The 15839-nt window shown below is 48.5% G+C and overlaps 1 protein-coding gene across 1 annotated transcript in view; it reads right to left on the reverse strand.

Moving 5' to 3' along the window:
- The window catches only part of LOC115543879 (ryanodine receptor 3), a 130604-nt gene that overhangs the window by 46136 nt on the left and 68629 nt on the right, over nucleotides 1–15839 (reverse strand). The window contains 8 exon segments of the mRNA XM_030356534.1: nucleotides 746–860; nucleotides 1197–1470; nucleotides 7998–8132; nucleotides 9441–9543; nucleotides 11366–11566; nucleotides 12771–13635; nucleotides 14251–14477; nucleotides 14794–14880. Of these exon segments, the coding sequence (XP_030212394.1) occupies nucleotides 746–860; nucleotides 1197–1470; nucleotides 7998–8132; nucleotides 9441–9543; nucleotides 11366–11566; nucleotides 12771–13635; nucleotides 14251–14477; nucleotides 14794–14880 (2007 nt within the window).

Genomic DNA, 15839 nt, shown 5'->3' on the forward strand with positions numbered 1-15839 from the left:
AGAAAAGCATTAGAAGAAAACTAGGGAAAGATAAGGCAGAGGGAAGGAAGGGAAGAAAGGAACGAGATACAAATACAGAAAGAGAGAAAGAAGGTAGGAAGGAAGTAAAAAGGGAAGAAAGAAAGGAAAGAACGAGAAAAATACAGGAAGAGAGAAAGACCTAGAGAAAAAAAGGAGGAGAGAAGGAATAAAATAAAGAAAGTACGAAGAGAAAGAAATAGAGGGAAAGATAAAAGGAAAGAAAATAATGACAGTAACACAAAGGACATTGCAAAAGATCCAGCGTACGGCGCGGTTGTTTTACAATTCAAGGGGACACAGAGTTCAGGCGAATGCCTGTTTATCTTCCTCCAGGCTGGTTGCTATAAATTCCCCTCGTCCGTCCACACGCTGTCTTTCTTAATTAGCGTCTGAGGGGACTGACACCGCCACACACACAAACAGCCCCCGCTCCGCCCTCTCTCCCCACCATCCAGGTTTCTGCAACCCGGACACACAGAGGAAGACCTCCGGGGACCCTCGTCTTCATTAGAGGACTCTCGCCCGGGAGATACAGAGCTCCGCATGCGGAGGATGATCACGCAGACGGAAAAAAAAAATTGAAACTCAAGAGATCTGGGACACTGGAAAAAGCTTCTCATGGGAGTGAATGATGTACTATGTGTGCATTTATTCCATTCATGAAGGCAGAGAAGCCTGTTCCTCGGCCAATCGGCAGGGGAGAACAGTTGGTGGGCGGAGCTACCTGTGACTTGTCTCCTCCTAGCACGTTGACCATGACCTCCATGACGGTCTCGTGCATGCCCAGCACCCTCATCAGGTTGGGGTGTTGGTAGAACACCTTGTTGTTCATGATGTCACTGCAGGCAAAAGTCAAAGACAGATGCGACTGTCAACACAACACGCAAGGTCAACAAATGTGTTAAAGGTTGGCGCAATATCAATTCATTCAAAGTCTGACGTTTTTGTTCAGGTGTGCTGACATACGACCAGTCGATTCATTAATAAATGAACAAAGTTTTATCCATCCATCAACGTTTTTCATCAAATACACAAAAATCAAAACTTTGGGTTTTTAAAACACTTTTGAATCACCCCGAGCCGATTTTTAGCAGCAGCAGCAACTAGCCCTGAAACCAAACAAAGACCCGCCGAGTCATAAACCCGGAGAGAACCGGCACGGAGGCGGCCCGTACCCGAGTCCGTCGATCATGAGCTTCTCCTCCTCCTTGCCCATGCGCACGGACAGCAGCGAGCGGATCTGGCCCAGCGACGCCAGCAGGTTGATGGTGTCCTGCACCGACACGCCGCTGATGGTGTAGCTCTTGCGCATGGCGCCCAGCAGCTCGCCGATGCTGTCGTACTGCCGCCGCAGCAGGCTGAACATCTTACGTACCAGCTCCGGGTCCTGGATCTGACACTCCTGGGCCCAGCACACCATGGTCTGGGAGATGAGCTCCTTCAGGTTGGCTGAGGAACAGAGTCAGAGGACCACAGTCAGAGAACCACAGGGAGGGAAAAACAGAGAGGGAACCACAGTCAGAGAACCACAGGGAGGGAACTACAGTCAGAGAACCAAAGAGAGGGAAAAACAGAGAGGGAACCACAGTCAGAGAACCACAGTCAGAGAACCACAGTCAGAGAACTACAGTCAGAGAACCAAAGAGAGGGAAAAACAGAGAGGGAACCAAAGTCAGAGAACCACAGTCAGAGAACCAAAGTCAGAGAACCACAGCCAATTCCATTCCTATGTATTTCCAGTAATTTCTGCTGTGACACCAACAATTCCCGTCTGGGATTAACAACATGAAAACATCAATAAATAATATATACATATATACAGTGTATATATAAAATGGTTATAGACCAGGAGTGGGGGGGTCATGAGGAAGAGGAGCGCATGATATGGATTGTCAGAAGGGACTGGGGGAAGGGAACCAACAGAAGGGGAACCACAGTCAGTACACCCAGATAGGTGTTTAATGGGTGTATCAGTTGTCGCTGGTGAACAACAGCCAAGCTGCTGCTGGGCTGATACAACAGCTTGACTTATGGAGCTCATCTTCTATGCATGCAATTCAAATGGAGACGTTTGAAAATAGGAAGAAAAAACACTAATAAGAGAAAATACTGTTGTTTTCGTCTCTTCGGCAATGTTGTAATATTTTCTAGCAATAAGTGCCATAATCCCCTGGTGGATTTGACAGGGTTAGCAACATGATTATATTATTCTCTGTATTGTTTTGCATGTGAAAGCAGTTGCACCATCGTTATTATGGTCCATCTAGGCAAACACCCCAAAATTGCCCCCGATTAATCATCTTAATGAGAAACCTTAATCCATTGTATTTATTTCTTGATATTTCTTTATTTTCATTGTATTGTTAAGCACCTTGTATTGCAATTGAGCAAAAAAGGCGCTATGTAAATAAAGTTTGAATGATGATTGATTGATTAATGGCTGCGAGTTACTGACTAGGTTGATACCTCCCCATCTTTAGTCTTCCTAAAGATGAAACTTTCCAAAGTTGAAACTCTATATGTATTAACCGCAAAGTCTATTTCCCCTCAGTCGTAACATTGGCCCGCTGAACACAATGAACCCAAGGCTCTCTGCTTCCCACTGCAGCAGTGACTGCAGTATTGTGGATCTTCTGGTGTAGAGATGGTTGAATCCATTCCAAACGCAATGACTTGAATACTCTACGAGGTCAAGCTGTCTTGAACCTTTATTTTTCCATGTGGGCATGTTGCCTTGACAATGTGTAATGATAAAATCTCAATCAATATAATGAAACATTCTCTGAGATGTACGAGGCAACTATCCATTGTGCTCCATAATATTGCGAACAATGACATCTTATGATGACATGATTGCAAACACAATTACCATAGGATAAGGTGTCATAGGTAGACTGGCCTTCTGAGAGCTCCCTCTATTATCATGTCGTGTTTTATAGCTTTGCCTTTCAACAAGATAACATCTGCAGAGGTGACACTTACTGCTGTAGCCTCAATCTATAGGCCATTTCACGCCCATTGCCACCTGTCAGGCACATATTCTACCACACACACACCAGCATGCGTGCAAATACACATACGTACACACACACTTGCACCCGCACAAACACGCTCACACACGCCCACACATGCCAACACACAGCTACTAGATCACAGTTGAACGTTCCTGTTGACTGAGTACTACCAGTACAACTCATCTTTAAAGCCTATTAAAAACACACTATGTATTTCAAAGACGCACTCAGCGATGCAATAAAAGCGAGCTTTGAAAATAACTTAACAAGGAGCTCCTTAAAGGCATTGAAGAGGAGCCAAACCTAAAGCCGGCTCGCTCGTTTCATTCATCTCTGCATCCCCGCCTCAGAATGGGAGCTAATGAGTTGTATGTGAACAATGAGCCATTGTCCCACGAAAGAAAACACACACGCTCCTAGGAGCTCATTCAAGAGGAAAAAGGCACTTGTGCATCTTCAGTGGAGCGGAGGAAAGACGAACACTCTGGCATCGGATAAAAAGAAGAGGAAAGGGAAGAAAAATGACTATCTGGGTATTAATAGCAGCGTACGGTATTCTGCTTCTGCAGCTAAACGGAGACATTTCTTTGGACAGCTCATATGTGGGTTACCCTTAAGGCTTCGTTAAACCTGGATCGATAGGCTGCCTGACTGTGTGTGTGTGTGTGTGTGTGTGTGTCTGAAGTGTGTGTATACCGGAGTGTCTGTGTAAGAACAGTAGGAGCCCTTGTGAAGAGTGAGACACATCAATTTGAAGAGGCAGAGCCATACCATTGATTTCCCTGTTGACTTCAAAGTGCCCCAGTGTGCGCCCCCTGGTGTCTGCCTATGTGACCACATGTGTTGATGGGAGCTCGTCGAAGGATCTGGTCCTTAGGGAGAGTTCAATCAACCCAAGCCGAGGCTGTGTATAATTGTGAGGCGCTAGCACGTGAGTGATACGGTACGATATAGGTAGAGATAAAGAGCGAGAGCAGGAGAGAGAGAGAAAGAGAGAAAGAAAGAGAGAAAGAGAGAAAGAGAGAAAGAGAGAATCGTTAGGTTATAGATCCTGCTGCTCAGGAGTCACAGGTAGACAGCCATGCTCAGAAATGAGACTGCATTCCTCCTTACGAGCACAGGCGACGAGACACACACATACACACAACATCCCCCCCACCCCCCAAACACACACACACGCACACACACACACACACTCCCACATGCACCCACATATCTTTGAATGATTTCCCCCACTAACGTCATACGCTCCGGCAAATCTTCCCTGTCTTGAGTGTGATAAAACGGCGAATGCTAAACCATTCGTAGCATTACGGCACACACACACACACACACAAACGCACGCACAACCCCACACACACACACACACACACACACACACAGACACACACACACACACACACACACCACTTTATCAGCGGTGCGTGACAATCTATTGCTCCGCTCGTATCTGGTATCGCACATTAACCACGCTGCCTTTGAGTAATGGCAATGGCCATGGTGCCTATTGTATCTTTGAGGGTTCCTGGGGTCCCAGAAGACGCAATGGAAAGGAGACGCCTCATCCAAGGCATGGTGAATAATCGGACTGGGCTGGGCAGGCTCAACTCCGGACGGAGCCGTGCTAGCAGTAAATAACAGCGCGACAATAGCTGCCCATTGGCTGCTGTTATAGCCCCAATTAGCCAAGGAAAGGGAAGCGCCAAGGTACATGATGAAATGAACACACTGGAACGTGAAGGACACACACAACCGCAACGGCGCACACACGCACACATAGCCAAGCGCAGACGCACGTGCACACACGCACAGAAAACAGAGGAGGCGATCGCTCCGATAAATCCATTCCTCCAATAAATCAATTGAGAAACTTGGAATCAAAAACACCTCTGGTGGAATCATCAGCGAGAACAGGAGTGGATGTGATACAACCGAAGCCTTGGCTGCCAGCCCCGACCGAGCCACCAATCAATCAGCCCTCACCCAGCAGCACCCAGCCAGCCGGCAGTCTCTCACAGAGGGAGAGGTCTGCCCCCCCCCCCCCCCCCCCCCCCCCCCCCGAGGGTGCTTTCATAACGTGTGATGAGGTCTGTGGCTTGGGGGGTCTCACTGAAAGCTCCCTCCTCTCTTTGTGGAGAGATTGCCTTTCTGCTGCCCCCCCCCCCCCCCCCCCCCCCCTCCCCCCCGCCCCTCTTCCAGCATGCACCTCAGCCATCAGAATGCACCCCTGAAAAGGATCTCCTGCTATACCTGCTGCCCACGTTGCTGGCCTCCAAGAAGGGAACAGGAAACAATAAGACAGTGGAGAGAGATGGGACGATGTGTGGATTCAGTGTGGCGGCGGAGAGGTATTTTTGGCATGCCTCTGAGTGCCCTTTTGAAAAAGGTGAGGTTTTTTCGATTGGGCGCTTTTCTAAATGGAGCCTCTAAACACCACTCTGTCCGTCATGGTCATCGAATGGCCGCTTATGCTTGCGACTGGTCTCTGGTCACATTGTGTGCGTGTGGACAGAGGAGGTCCGCTGGCCTGCGGCACGTAAATTGCAGTCGCCATCTAAACTCGAGGTCAGGAGAAGGTAGGGCCTGCCTTGGCGACAGACGACACATCATTTGTATATCGGTAGCATCATAACGTAATTGCCTAAATACTATTTTGGCAGAATTGTGATATCTAATCTATCGCTACTCTCCTAACGCTGCTGATCCACACAGTGCCTCATTGGCTATATCCTCAGCCAATCAGAGTGCTTTTTACATTCCATAATCACCTTTTTGATGCTAAATACGAGATCAACCGTAGAACATGACTTCGGCCAATATACCATGAGGCTAATGATATGCGGATCAATGGCATCCGTCCTGGCGCTCGCGGTGAGCGGCACTTGAGCGTGAACCGAGCGGCGTCTGGCCGCATCACCTCGGCGTTACCGCCATCTGTTTGTTAATGAGAATCTCCTCTCTGCTTCATCCGGGTGCGTGCGTGTGCCGCCGCGCGTGTGTTCCCCGGGGGCCCCGGGGCCTCGAGTCTAATCAGGTGGAGGATCTGGAGGGTCTAGCGCCTCGGTGCTTATTGCGCTCCGCTCTCTGCTGTCAGCCTGACCTGGAACACGCCTCCTTGGCCATGTCTCACCGTGGCGCCGGCACACACACGCATGCACGCACGCACACACACGCGCAACCACACACACACACACACACACACACACACGTGGGTGTGTGTGTGTCTCTGTGTGTGTGTCTTTGAGAGTGTGACTGTGTGTTTATGTGCAGTGGGGTTCAACTCCATTTTTTATAATTTATTAAGTTCCTTATGTTGTGTATTATTCACAAAAAAATAAATAAATCATTCTTTAGTATGACCTACACAACATTGGAAGCAGTCAACATAAAAACTGCTCTGTCCTTTAAGCCAGGCCGATGTGTTGAGATTAATTTATATTATAAACTTCTTTATTTAACTATTGAATTGTAATATATATTTTTTTAAATACTTTTTTTTTTTATTTTAATCGCAGCCTTTGCGATTTGCATACCGCGTTCTATTGCATCGCGATTTCGATTTGAATTCCATAAATCATTCAGCCCTAAAAAGAAAAACGTGAAAGATGGTGCGATCTACGAGAGAGACACAGAGGAACTGTCCTTACGAGGCTTTTGACGGGATAAAAAACAAGTCAGCAAAATATAGAATATGTTTTTGCACTTGTAAATAGTTAGTTGCGTTTGTAGCCTACACTCAGACGTGAACTTATTCTTGCATGCGGGTGTCTTCATTCATAAAAAAATAAAAACATTCGGGAGGGTGCAAATTATTCTAAAGAGGTCTAGACTCCGTGCGCAGCCCCGCCTTCTCGAGTGAACAAAGGAAGCCCGTGCCGTGACAAACGGGGTATTTTTGATCAAAAACTCAACTTCACTATCGCACCAACGTGAACCGCAGCCCGCTAGCCGTCATGTTTAATTGTTTAATGGGAAAGAAGGGTCGCATGGACTATACGTCATCCAGCTCAGGTTGCGTAGCCGTGCTTGTGCGCGTGTCGCTCATTGGCATCTGTACCGTGGCCTGAGCACACCTCTCCCAAGTGTGCTCAGGCCACGGAATTGAAGTGGACTTGAGTACGGTTGGCGTGCTCACACTTGCCAAACGATCTAGACTTGAACACGGTACAGGTGTGAAACGGACTTGGGCACGGTACAGATGGCTTAGTGTAAGTGCGCCCTGAGAGAGAGAGAGAGAGAGAGAGAGAGAGAGAGAGAGAGAGAGAGAGAGAGAGAGAGAGCTTGGTTTTAATTCGACTGCACTGCACCTTGTCCAGATCGGGCTCCTCCAGAGGGCGGGAGGAAGGGGGAGAGACAGAGAGAGGGACAGAGAGAGAGAGAGAGAGGGACAGAGACAGAGACAGAGAGAGAGAGAGAGAAAGAGAGAGAGAGAGGGACAGAGACAGAGACAGAGCGAGAGAGAGGAGGCCAGTGAAAGGGCTTCAACTGCCAACATGTAGTGAAGGATAACAGGGGATGAGGAGGAGAGTAGGTGGCAACGAGGGCAGCTTTCTCTCAGAGCTGAAATTGCCAGACGCCTCCCAGAAGGGTCTGGGATTACCACTTTAACGCGACCCAGTGCTGCTACATTCACTAGCCCAGCTTCAGTACAACTATGAACACTTTCACTGTTGTGTTAAGGGAATCAGAAAACATAACTAATCAGGTCCCTGGGGACAAATTAGAGCTAATTTCCCAGCAGGTCAGGTTAAGAGGAAAAAAGAACGACGGGCATTAAAATAAATGCTTTGGTTATAAGCTTTCAATTAATTTCCACGCCGTATTCTATGGTGTTTATCCTTAGTATTAACAAGCATGCATAATGCAAACAATAATACTCAGAAACATACACGTACATACATTTCATTGCTAGCTAACAGTAGCACTAGCATGAATTCTAAGCCATTATCGGCAGCTCCTTACATGGTGCCGTTTCCTGCATCTCCGCCGGCTCCTTCTCTGCCTTCTGCTGCTGCCCTTTGATTTTCTGAACGAGGGCCAGAAGGCGACCTTTAATGGACGTATCCAGCGCCTCTTCCTCTTCCTCCATCGGGATTCCTTTATGCACAGAAACACACACGTTCACGCACACACATACACAGGCAGACAAAAGTGCACGAACAAACACATACGCACACCCATGCGCACAAACAACCAACACATACAGCACAAACAAATTTGTTCACACACAAACACACACACACACACACACACACGCACACACACACACACACACACACAAACACACACACGCATATACACACACAAACACACAGAAGAAACAAGCACATACAACAGGGACAATCTTATTAAAAACGATAAACAACTGCAGACAGTAACAGCCTTGCGTTGGATATGACTTTATACGTCTATATAGTTTATGTACGATCATATATATATTTATATATGAATCCATCTCTTCTACTCGGTGCTCTGCGGGGCGCCGGAGCAGATGAGGGCCAAGCGGAGAGAGCGGTCGTATCTCTGTTCAGCCGCAGGGACTCCAGCCATTCAATTATTTATCCAAACATCAGGGCGTCTGGCCCATCTGCAGCGGCACCCACCTCCCCACACCTCAGAGGGACGCACACACACACACACACACACACACACACACACACACACACACACACACAAACAAGCATGTACGCACACACACATACTAGTATGCACACACACACAGAAACACTATCCTGTCACCGAAATCAAAGGGCCTGAAAAAAAACGGCCGCAAGGAGTCGTTACTATTTCCCCTGCACTTAATTGAGAGTGAAACACTCAAACCCTTTGATGGGGCGCACATTAAAAGACACACAAATCATATCACACAGCTGTTGGCCAAGACGTCATTCACGGTATTTTATAATTTAATTTGCAGCTGCTCCCACTGATAAACAAAGCAGGACAAAAACAGCATTGGAGTGCGCCTCTATTTTGCAATCATTCATTCTACGTAGGAGTACTGATTAAACCAGCTCGACTCCTCCTCAGACCTGACCATGAGACCATGAGACCATCTTAGAGTCTTAGTTTGGTAACCAAGCATTGGGCAACTCCAGCCAGGGAGGAGGGCCCTGGGTCATGAGCTCTGGTCTCATTGGGCAACTCCAGCCAGGGAGGAGGGCCATGGGCCATGAGCTCTGGTCTCATTGGGCGACTCCAGCCAGGGAGGAGGGCCATGGGCCATGAGCTCTGGTCTCATTGGGTGACTCCAGCCAGGGAGGAGGGCCCTGGGCCATGAGCTCTGGTCTCATTGGGCGACTCCAGCCAGGCTGGAGGGCCCTGGGCCATGAGCTCTGGTCTCATTGGGCGACTCCAGCCAGGGAGGAGGGCCGAGGGCCATGTGATGTGATCTGATTGGCTCACCGCAGTGGAGGCGGAGCTCATTGTGGAAGTCATACAGCTCCTCCTGGATCTCCTCCGGACATGGGCAGTCATCCCCCGTGCTGAAGTTCAGCAGCATGTTGATCTGGGACGCACAAACACACACACACACACACACACACACACACACACACACACACACAAATGACACACACAAAATCAAACACACACACAAGGACTCAAACGCACATGCACACACAAAGACCACACAAGACCACACGTGCACCCACATTTCCACACGTATACAAACCAATCACGTCCAGACCACACAAAAAATACAAAAGCCATTGTTATGGATGATATTATATCATAATAAAACATATATTACGCAACACATTGGGATGTATAGAGAGGTTAGGCAGTGTCACTATACCAGTAGCAGAGACACACAGCTCTGGTGGAGTCCGTCACCCTGGGTGACTCAAGGCCTCCATGACACGCCGTTACATCAGTACAGTGGCCGTGAACCACCCCACTTCATCACTAGATGAGACCCTCCCGGCGCGTGTGTGTGGGTAGTGTGTGTGTGTAAACCTCTGAATGTTTGTGTGTTTGCCAAAGATGGAATATCAGGATTTATTTACACAAACGCTTGCTCTCACACGCATACACGCACACACAAACATACACACGGGGGAAGGCTTTGGGGAACACTTAGCGAGATAAAGACAGAGATTGACAAAAGCCCACTCAGATTTGTTCTGGGCGAGTGGCGGTATGTGCAAACTTAAATGAGCAAAGAAAATGACGCAAAACCCGAGGGAAGTTAAAGGGGTGGGAAACCAATGACCCATGTATGTGGAAAATGACCAAAGTGACTTCAAATATATCTCCACTAAGCCCTTCACACTGTTGCACCATTTAAAGGTATTGAGGCACCATGCTTCCATTTGTGTGTATGCATTAGAGGTTTTTCTGTGCATATCCTAGTGTGTGTGTGTTAAGAGGGACAGAGGGAGGGAGGGAGAGAGGATGAGAGAGAGAGAGGGCCAGAGGGAGAGAAGGAGAGCGGATGTATATGTGTATATATATATATATATATATATATATATATATATATATAGATATAGATATAGATATAGATATATAGATAGAGTGAGAGAGAAAGAAAGAGTAGCAATAGTGTTCATCATGACCTAAAGGGCTTCAGTAAATGTATCTCTCTATTGCTCTTTGTCTCTCTCTCTCTCTCTCTCTCTCTCTCTCTCTCTCTCTCTCTCTCTCTCCCCCCCCCTCCCACCCCCCTCCTGGCCTGATCTCCCTCCATTCCATCATTGTGTATGTTGACGTGACAACCAGAGTCGGCACTATAGGTTGGACGGCCGTAATGAGGTTAACTGCAGCAGATGTTTGGTCTCAGTTGCCCCGGTGACGCGGGAGAAGAACTGGGCATGGGTTCAAAAACACAGGCCTTCACTGAGTTATGGGATGGGGACAGCTCATGTGCCAAAACTGCTAGCCTTTGTCCTTCTCGCGCCGTGATTCTACTACGGGGACGAATCAGGGCGATCCTTAATCTTCCGCATTACCTAAAAGACACGGGCGGCAGTCCCGCTTTGGACATTCAATCACTCACCGCAGTCAAATTGGGATTTAAGAGAAACAATTACTTTTAACTTTAGCTGCAGTTCTGCCTTTGAAAACATTTGCATGAGAGCCACAACAGACGATATTGTGCTTCCACTTTTGATTTAAGTTAAGACCCATTTCCCTGGTTCTCGATTGATATTCCGGGGAATTGAGTTGTGAGTAAATGCTGTGCCCACATTGCTCCTCGGTGGAATCCAATCGTTTGTTAGCGTTGAGCACCCGATTCATCTGCCGTTTCCCCCCCCCCCCCCCTCCTGCTGCTTTGTGTACACCGCCAAACCATGCATCTGCTGCTCTCTGCCACGCCGCCGTCTCACCTGCTCCTGCGGGGGCGAGCGGAACTCTTTGGTCTTCCTGGCGGTGACGGCGGCGGACATGTTGAGCGCCAGCATCAGCTCGTTGTAGCGGAACTTCTGGTTGTGCTGCAGCTTGGAGACAAAGTGGTCGGAGAAGGAGGCGATGGCCTCAATGCGGTGCTTCAGCTCGCAGTCGCAGAAGTAGTGGAGCAGCTCGCAGATCTGCCATGGGGCACACACGTACACACGCATCATAACACGTACACACGCATCATAACACGTACACACGCATCATAACAGCTACACACGCATCATAACACCTACACACGCATCATAACACGTACACACGCATCATAACACGTACACACGCATCATAACACGTACACACGCATCATAACAGCTACACACGCATCATAACACCTACACACGCATCATAACACGTACACACGCATCATAACACGTACACACGCATCATAACACGTACACACGCATCATAACAGCTACACACGCATCATAACACCTACACACGCATCATAACACGTACACACGCATCATAACACGTACACACGCATCATAACACGTACACACGCATCATAACACGTATACACGCATCATAACAGCTACACACGCATCATAACACCTACACACGCATCATAACACGTACACACGCATCATAACACGTACACACGCATCATAACACGTACACACGCATCATAACACCTACACACGCATCATAACACCTACACACGCATCATAACACGTACACATAGGGGTTTAGGCACACAAAAACACGCATCATGACATGCAAACATAGGGAGGCAAACACGCATGCATGAACAAATGAAAACAGGGGCAAATGCACACGTGCATCCACACACACAGGGGCAAATGCACACGTATACATCCATAAACACGCACACACAGGGTCAAATAAACCCGTACATGCACGCACAGGTGCAAATGCACACACACACACATGCAGGAAAACGCACGCATAGGCAAACGTACACGTACACGCGCATCATAACACGCGCACACAGGGGAAAATGTACATGTACACACATGCGCACGGCATATCATAAATTTTTACTACTAATTTTACTGCTACTGGTCAAGTCAAGTCAACTACACGTAAAGTCATTCATAAGAGCTTCACAGGCCATTTCTTATGGCCTTATATTATGTTTGCTTCTACTTTTACTATTACCACTATTACTACTGCTGCTCAAAACCCGAATACAATAAAACTGTTAAATCAATAATTACTTAATTATCATTGTTTAACATTCAAATTAACCTCAAATTAGCCAACAGTGAATAAAACCAGTTGCTTTTCCCATGGGATAGGATGAATGATTCTTGCACTGTTTGGGTCGTATATCCAATGTTGAATGCAACTATTGTACAAAACGTCTGCGTCCATTACCTGCCGCTTCACCGGCTCCGGCAACCTCTTCTCCAGCAGCCCTTTCATCGGCTGCCTCCCGTCCTTCCCCGCCTCCTCCTCTCCGGCCTCCACAGCCTTCCCCTCCTCCCCTTTCAGCCCCTCCTTCTCCGCAGGCAGGACGGCAGCGGTGTCGGCGGCGGCGGCCTCCGCGGCGGCAGCGGCAGCGGCGGCGGCGGCTTCCCGCTCCGCCCCCGGCTCCCCGAACACGGCGGGGTCGATGAGCAGAAGGATCTTGTGCACGTCGCCGCTGGCCAGCACCCCCATGGTCAGCAGGGTGCTGATCAGCCTCAGGATGGGCACAAACTGGTACTGCACGCTGCCCCCCACGGGGTCCCGGATGTGGTGGCCCCCGCCCTGCACGGCCTCCGTCAGCATGCTGATGGCCTTCTCCTTCAGCGCGTCCAGCGGGATCTGGGGGCTGTACAGGTGCTGCTCCCGCTTGCTGCCCACGAAGCACGGCGGCGCAAAGTTGAGGCGGGGCTTGAGCGAGGTGCTGAGGCCCACGCCGGGCGGCAGGTGGCGCTTGGAGGCGTCCGAGAAGAGGCGGATGGAGCGCGTCTCGGGGGTGACGGGGATGATGAACTCGTTGTTCATCATGAGGCGGGCCTCGCGCGCCGTCTCCAGGTGGATGCTGATGAGCACGCTGTAGAAGCCCTCGCGCAGCATGCCCGACAGGTACTTGTTGTCGATGATGTAGAGCAGCTGCGACTGGTCCAGGTGGCCGCAGAGGGCGTGGGCCACGCGCGTGTTGCCCAGCGCGCACAGGGCGCAGTAGAGCTTCAGCGTGTGGTAGTGGAACTGCTGCATGTCCTGCTGCTCAGACAGCTCCATGATATCCACACACCTGTGGCGGGGGGGGGGGGGTTATTGTTTTATTTTCTTAATATTATATTTGTTTAATGTATATTATTTGATATATATTTTTATTATTACATGTATTATTTATATATATATTATATTAATATTTCTTGTTTTATTTATTATTTATCTCTTTTTTTTTAAGATAAGCGAGGGGAAGGCTAAATGGTGTGGAACCATTTGGGGTGTTAATGCTAATAGCTGTGATCCGATTGAGCTCAATCAACAGTGAAAAAAGATTCCAATTGTTTGCCATTCATATTCAAACGAAATGTGTTGTCGATGTGTGTCGGCGTGTTAATGTGTGCACAGTGTTCATTAGTCAATATGCAAATGTAAGTGTGTAAAAAAAAAAAAAACACAGAGGGCATCACACATATACAGATAGTCTGTGTGTGTGCGTTACTGTGTTCTTTGCGTGCGTGTGTGCAGACGTTTTATAATCTGCTTAATTACATTAAGACACTGCAACAAAACACACAAAATAAACGACATAAATGTGAAATACAGAGCACAGCAGGCGAAGACCCACAGACCACACACACACACACACACACACACACACAGACACACACACACAGACACAGACACACACACACACCTGTTCTCCTCGGGTATGTGCACGGCCAGCATCTGCAGGGGCTCCACACACTGGACCATCCAGCCGTGCCTCTCGCTCACCCGGCCCGTCTCCACCTTCAGGAAGCTGTTGGGCATGCGGCTCCACAGCACGGCGCTGATGGACTGCACGTCCAGCCGCGGAGGGCACTGCGACACCGGGTTCTTGTGCTCGCTCTTAAAGATGGCCGACGACAGGGGCATGGTGTTCTGGGAGCAGGAGGGACAGAGGAAACAGAGTGGAGAGTGGTGAATGCGTTGAATGGGAATAGGAAATGGAATGGAAAGTTGAATGGAGCTTCCATTTGGAGAGGGTTAACATAACCTCTGTAGCCTGCCCTCTCACTACTGAGAGTGCTTTTTTACAAAAGGATTCATTGGAAAATTACTCATCCATCCAAGGTAGCACGTTGATTATTTCTATTAATAAATGTGGTCCGTAGAAAAATAATGTTTCTTTTTTTTTACAAAAGACGGTGGCCGCGGTAAACAGGGGCCTCAGTGATTGCCGGTCAGGGGCCCGTACCTTGATTTTAGTCAGCTCAAACTGGAAGAGGTTGGCGCTGGTGGGTCGCACAAACACAGCAGGGAAGAGCTTGGTGTTGGGTTCCACCTACACAGCAGAGGGGAGCGGTGAGTGGGTGTCGCACAGCGGACGGGAGCACATGGAACAGCAAGAGAGCATGACTTATAGGAAATGGCTTGGCTAGAAGAAATGATCAACAGTGTGTTTGTGTGTGCGGATGGGTGTGTGATGCTGTGTGTGTGCATGTGTCTGTCTATGTAAGCCTGTGTGTCTGTGCAGGAGTCTGTGTGTGTGCAGTAGTCTGTGTGTGTGTGTGTGTGTGTGTGTGTGTGTGTGTGTGTGTGTGTGTGTGTGTGTGTGTGTGTGTGTGTGTGCATGAGTTTGTGTATGTGTGTGTATTTGTGTGTGTGTGTGTGCGCACACGAGTGTGTGTTTTGTGTGTACGTGTGTGTGTGATATGTCTGCGTGTGTGTGTGTGTGTGTGTGTGTGTGTGTGTGTGTGTGTGTGTGTGTGTGTGTGTGTGTGTGTGTGTGTGTGTGTGTGTGTGACATATCTGCGTGTGTGTGTGTGTGTGCAGCCGGATGACTCAGAGGCTCTGTGACTTGGTGTCACTGGGTCTGTGAGGCAGTGGATACCGGAACATTGCATTAACCAGCGTCTTCCTGAGAAATGGTGGTTCTTAGGGTGTCAGGGAACAACGTTTGTGCAGGCAGGCGTTTAACTCGTCATTACACACGTCACAAGGCTGGGGTTTTAAATAGCACAGTCACATGAAAAGCGCATCATTAAACCGAAGAAGAATGGAGACCAACTATCTGTAGAGCAAGCCGAGGGATGGATAGGATGTATGGGTGGATGAAGTGATGAGGTGATGGAGTTATGAATGGGTGAAGTTATTAATGGATGCAGTGATGAATGCATTAAGTGATGAATGGGTGGTTGATTGGAATAATGGGTGGATGAAGTGATGAACGGATAAAGTGATGAATGGATGGGTGGATGCATGACGGTATAAATGGATGATGGATAATTGAAAGAATGGAGG

This window comes from Gadus morhua, chromosome 5, assembly GCF_902167405.1.
Source record: "Gadus morhua chromosome 5, gadMor3.0, whole genome shotgun sequence".
Classification (NCBI taxonomy): domain Eukaryota; kingdom Metazoa; phylum Chordata; class Actinopteri; order Gadiformes; family Gadidae; genus Gadus; species Gadus morhua.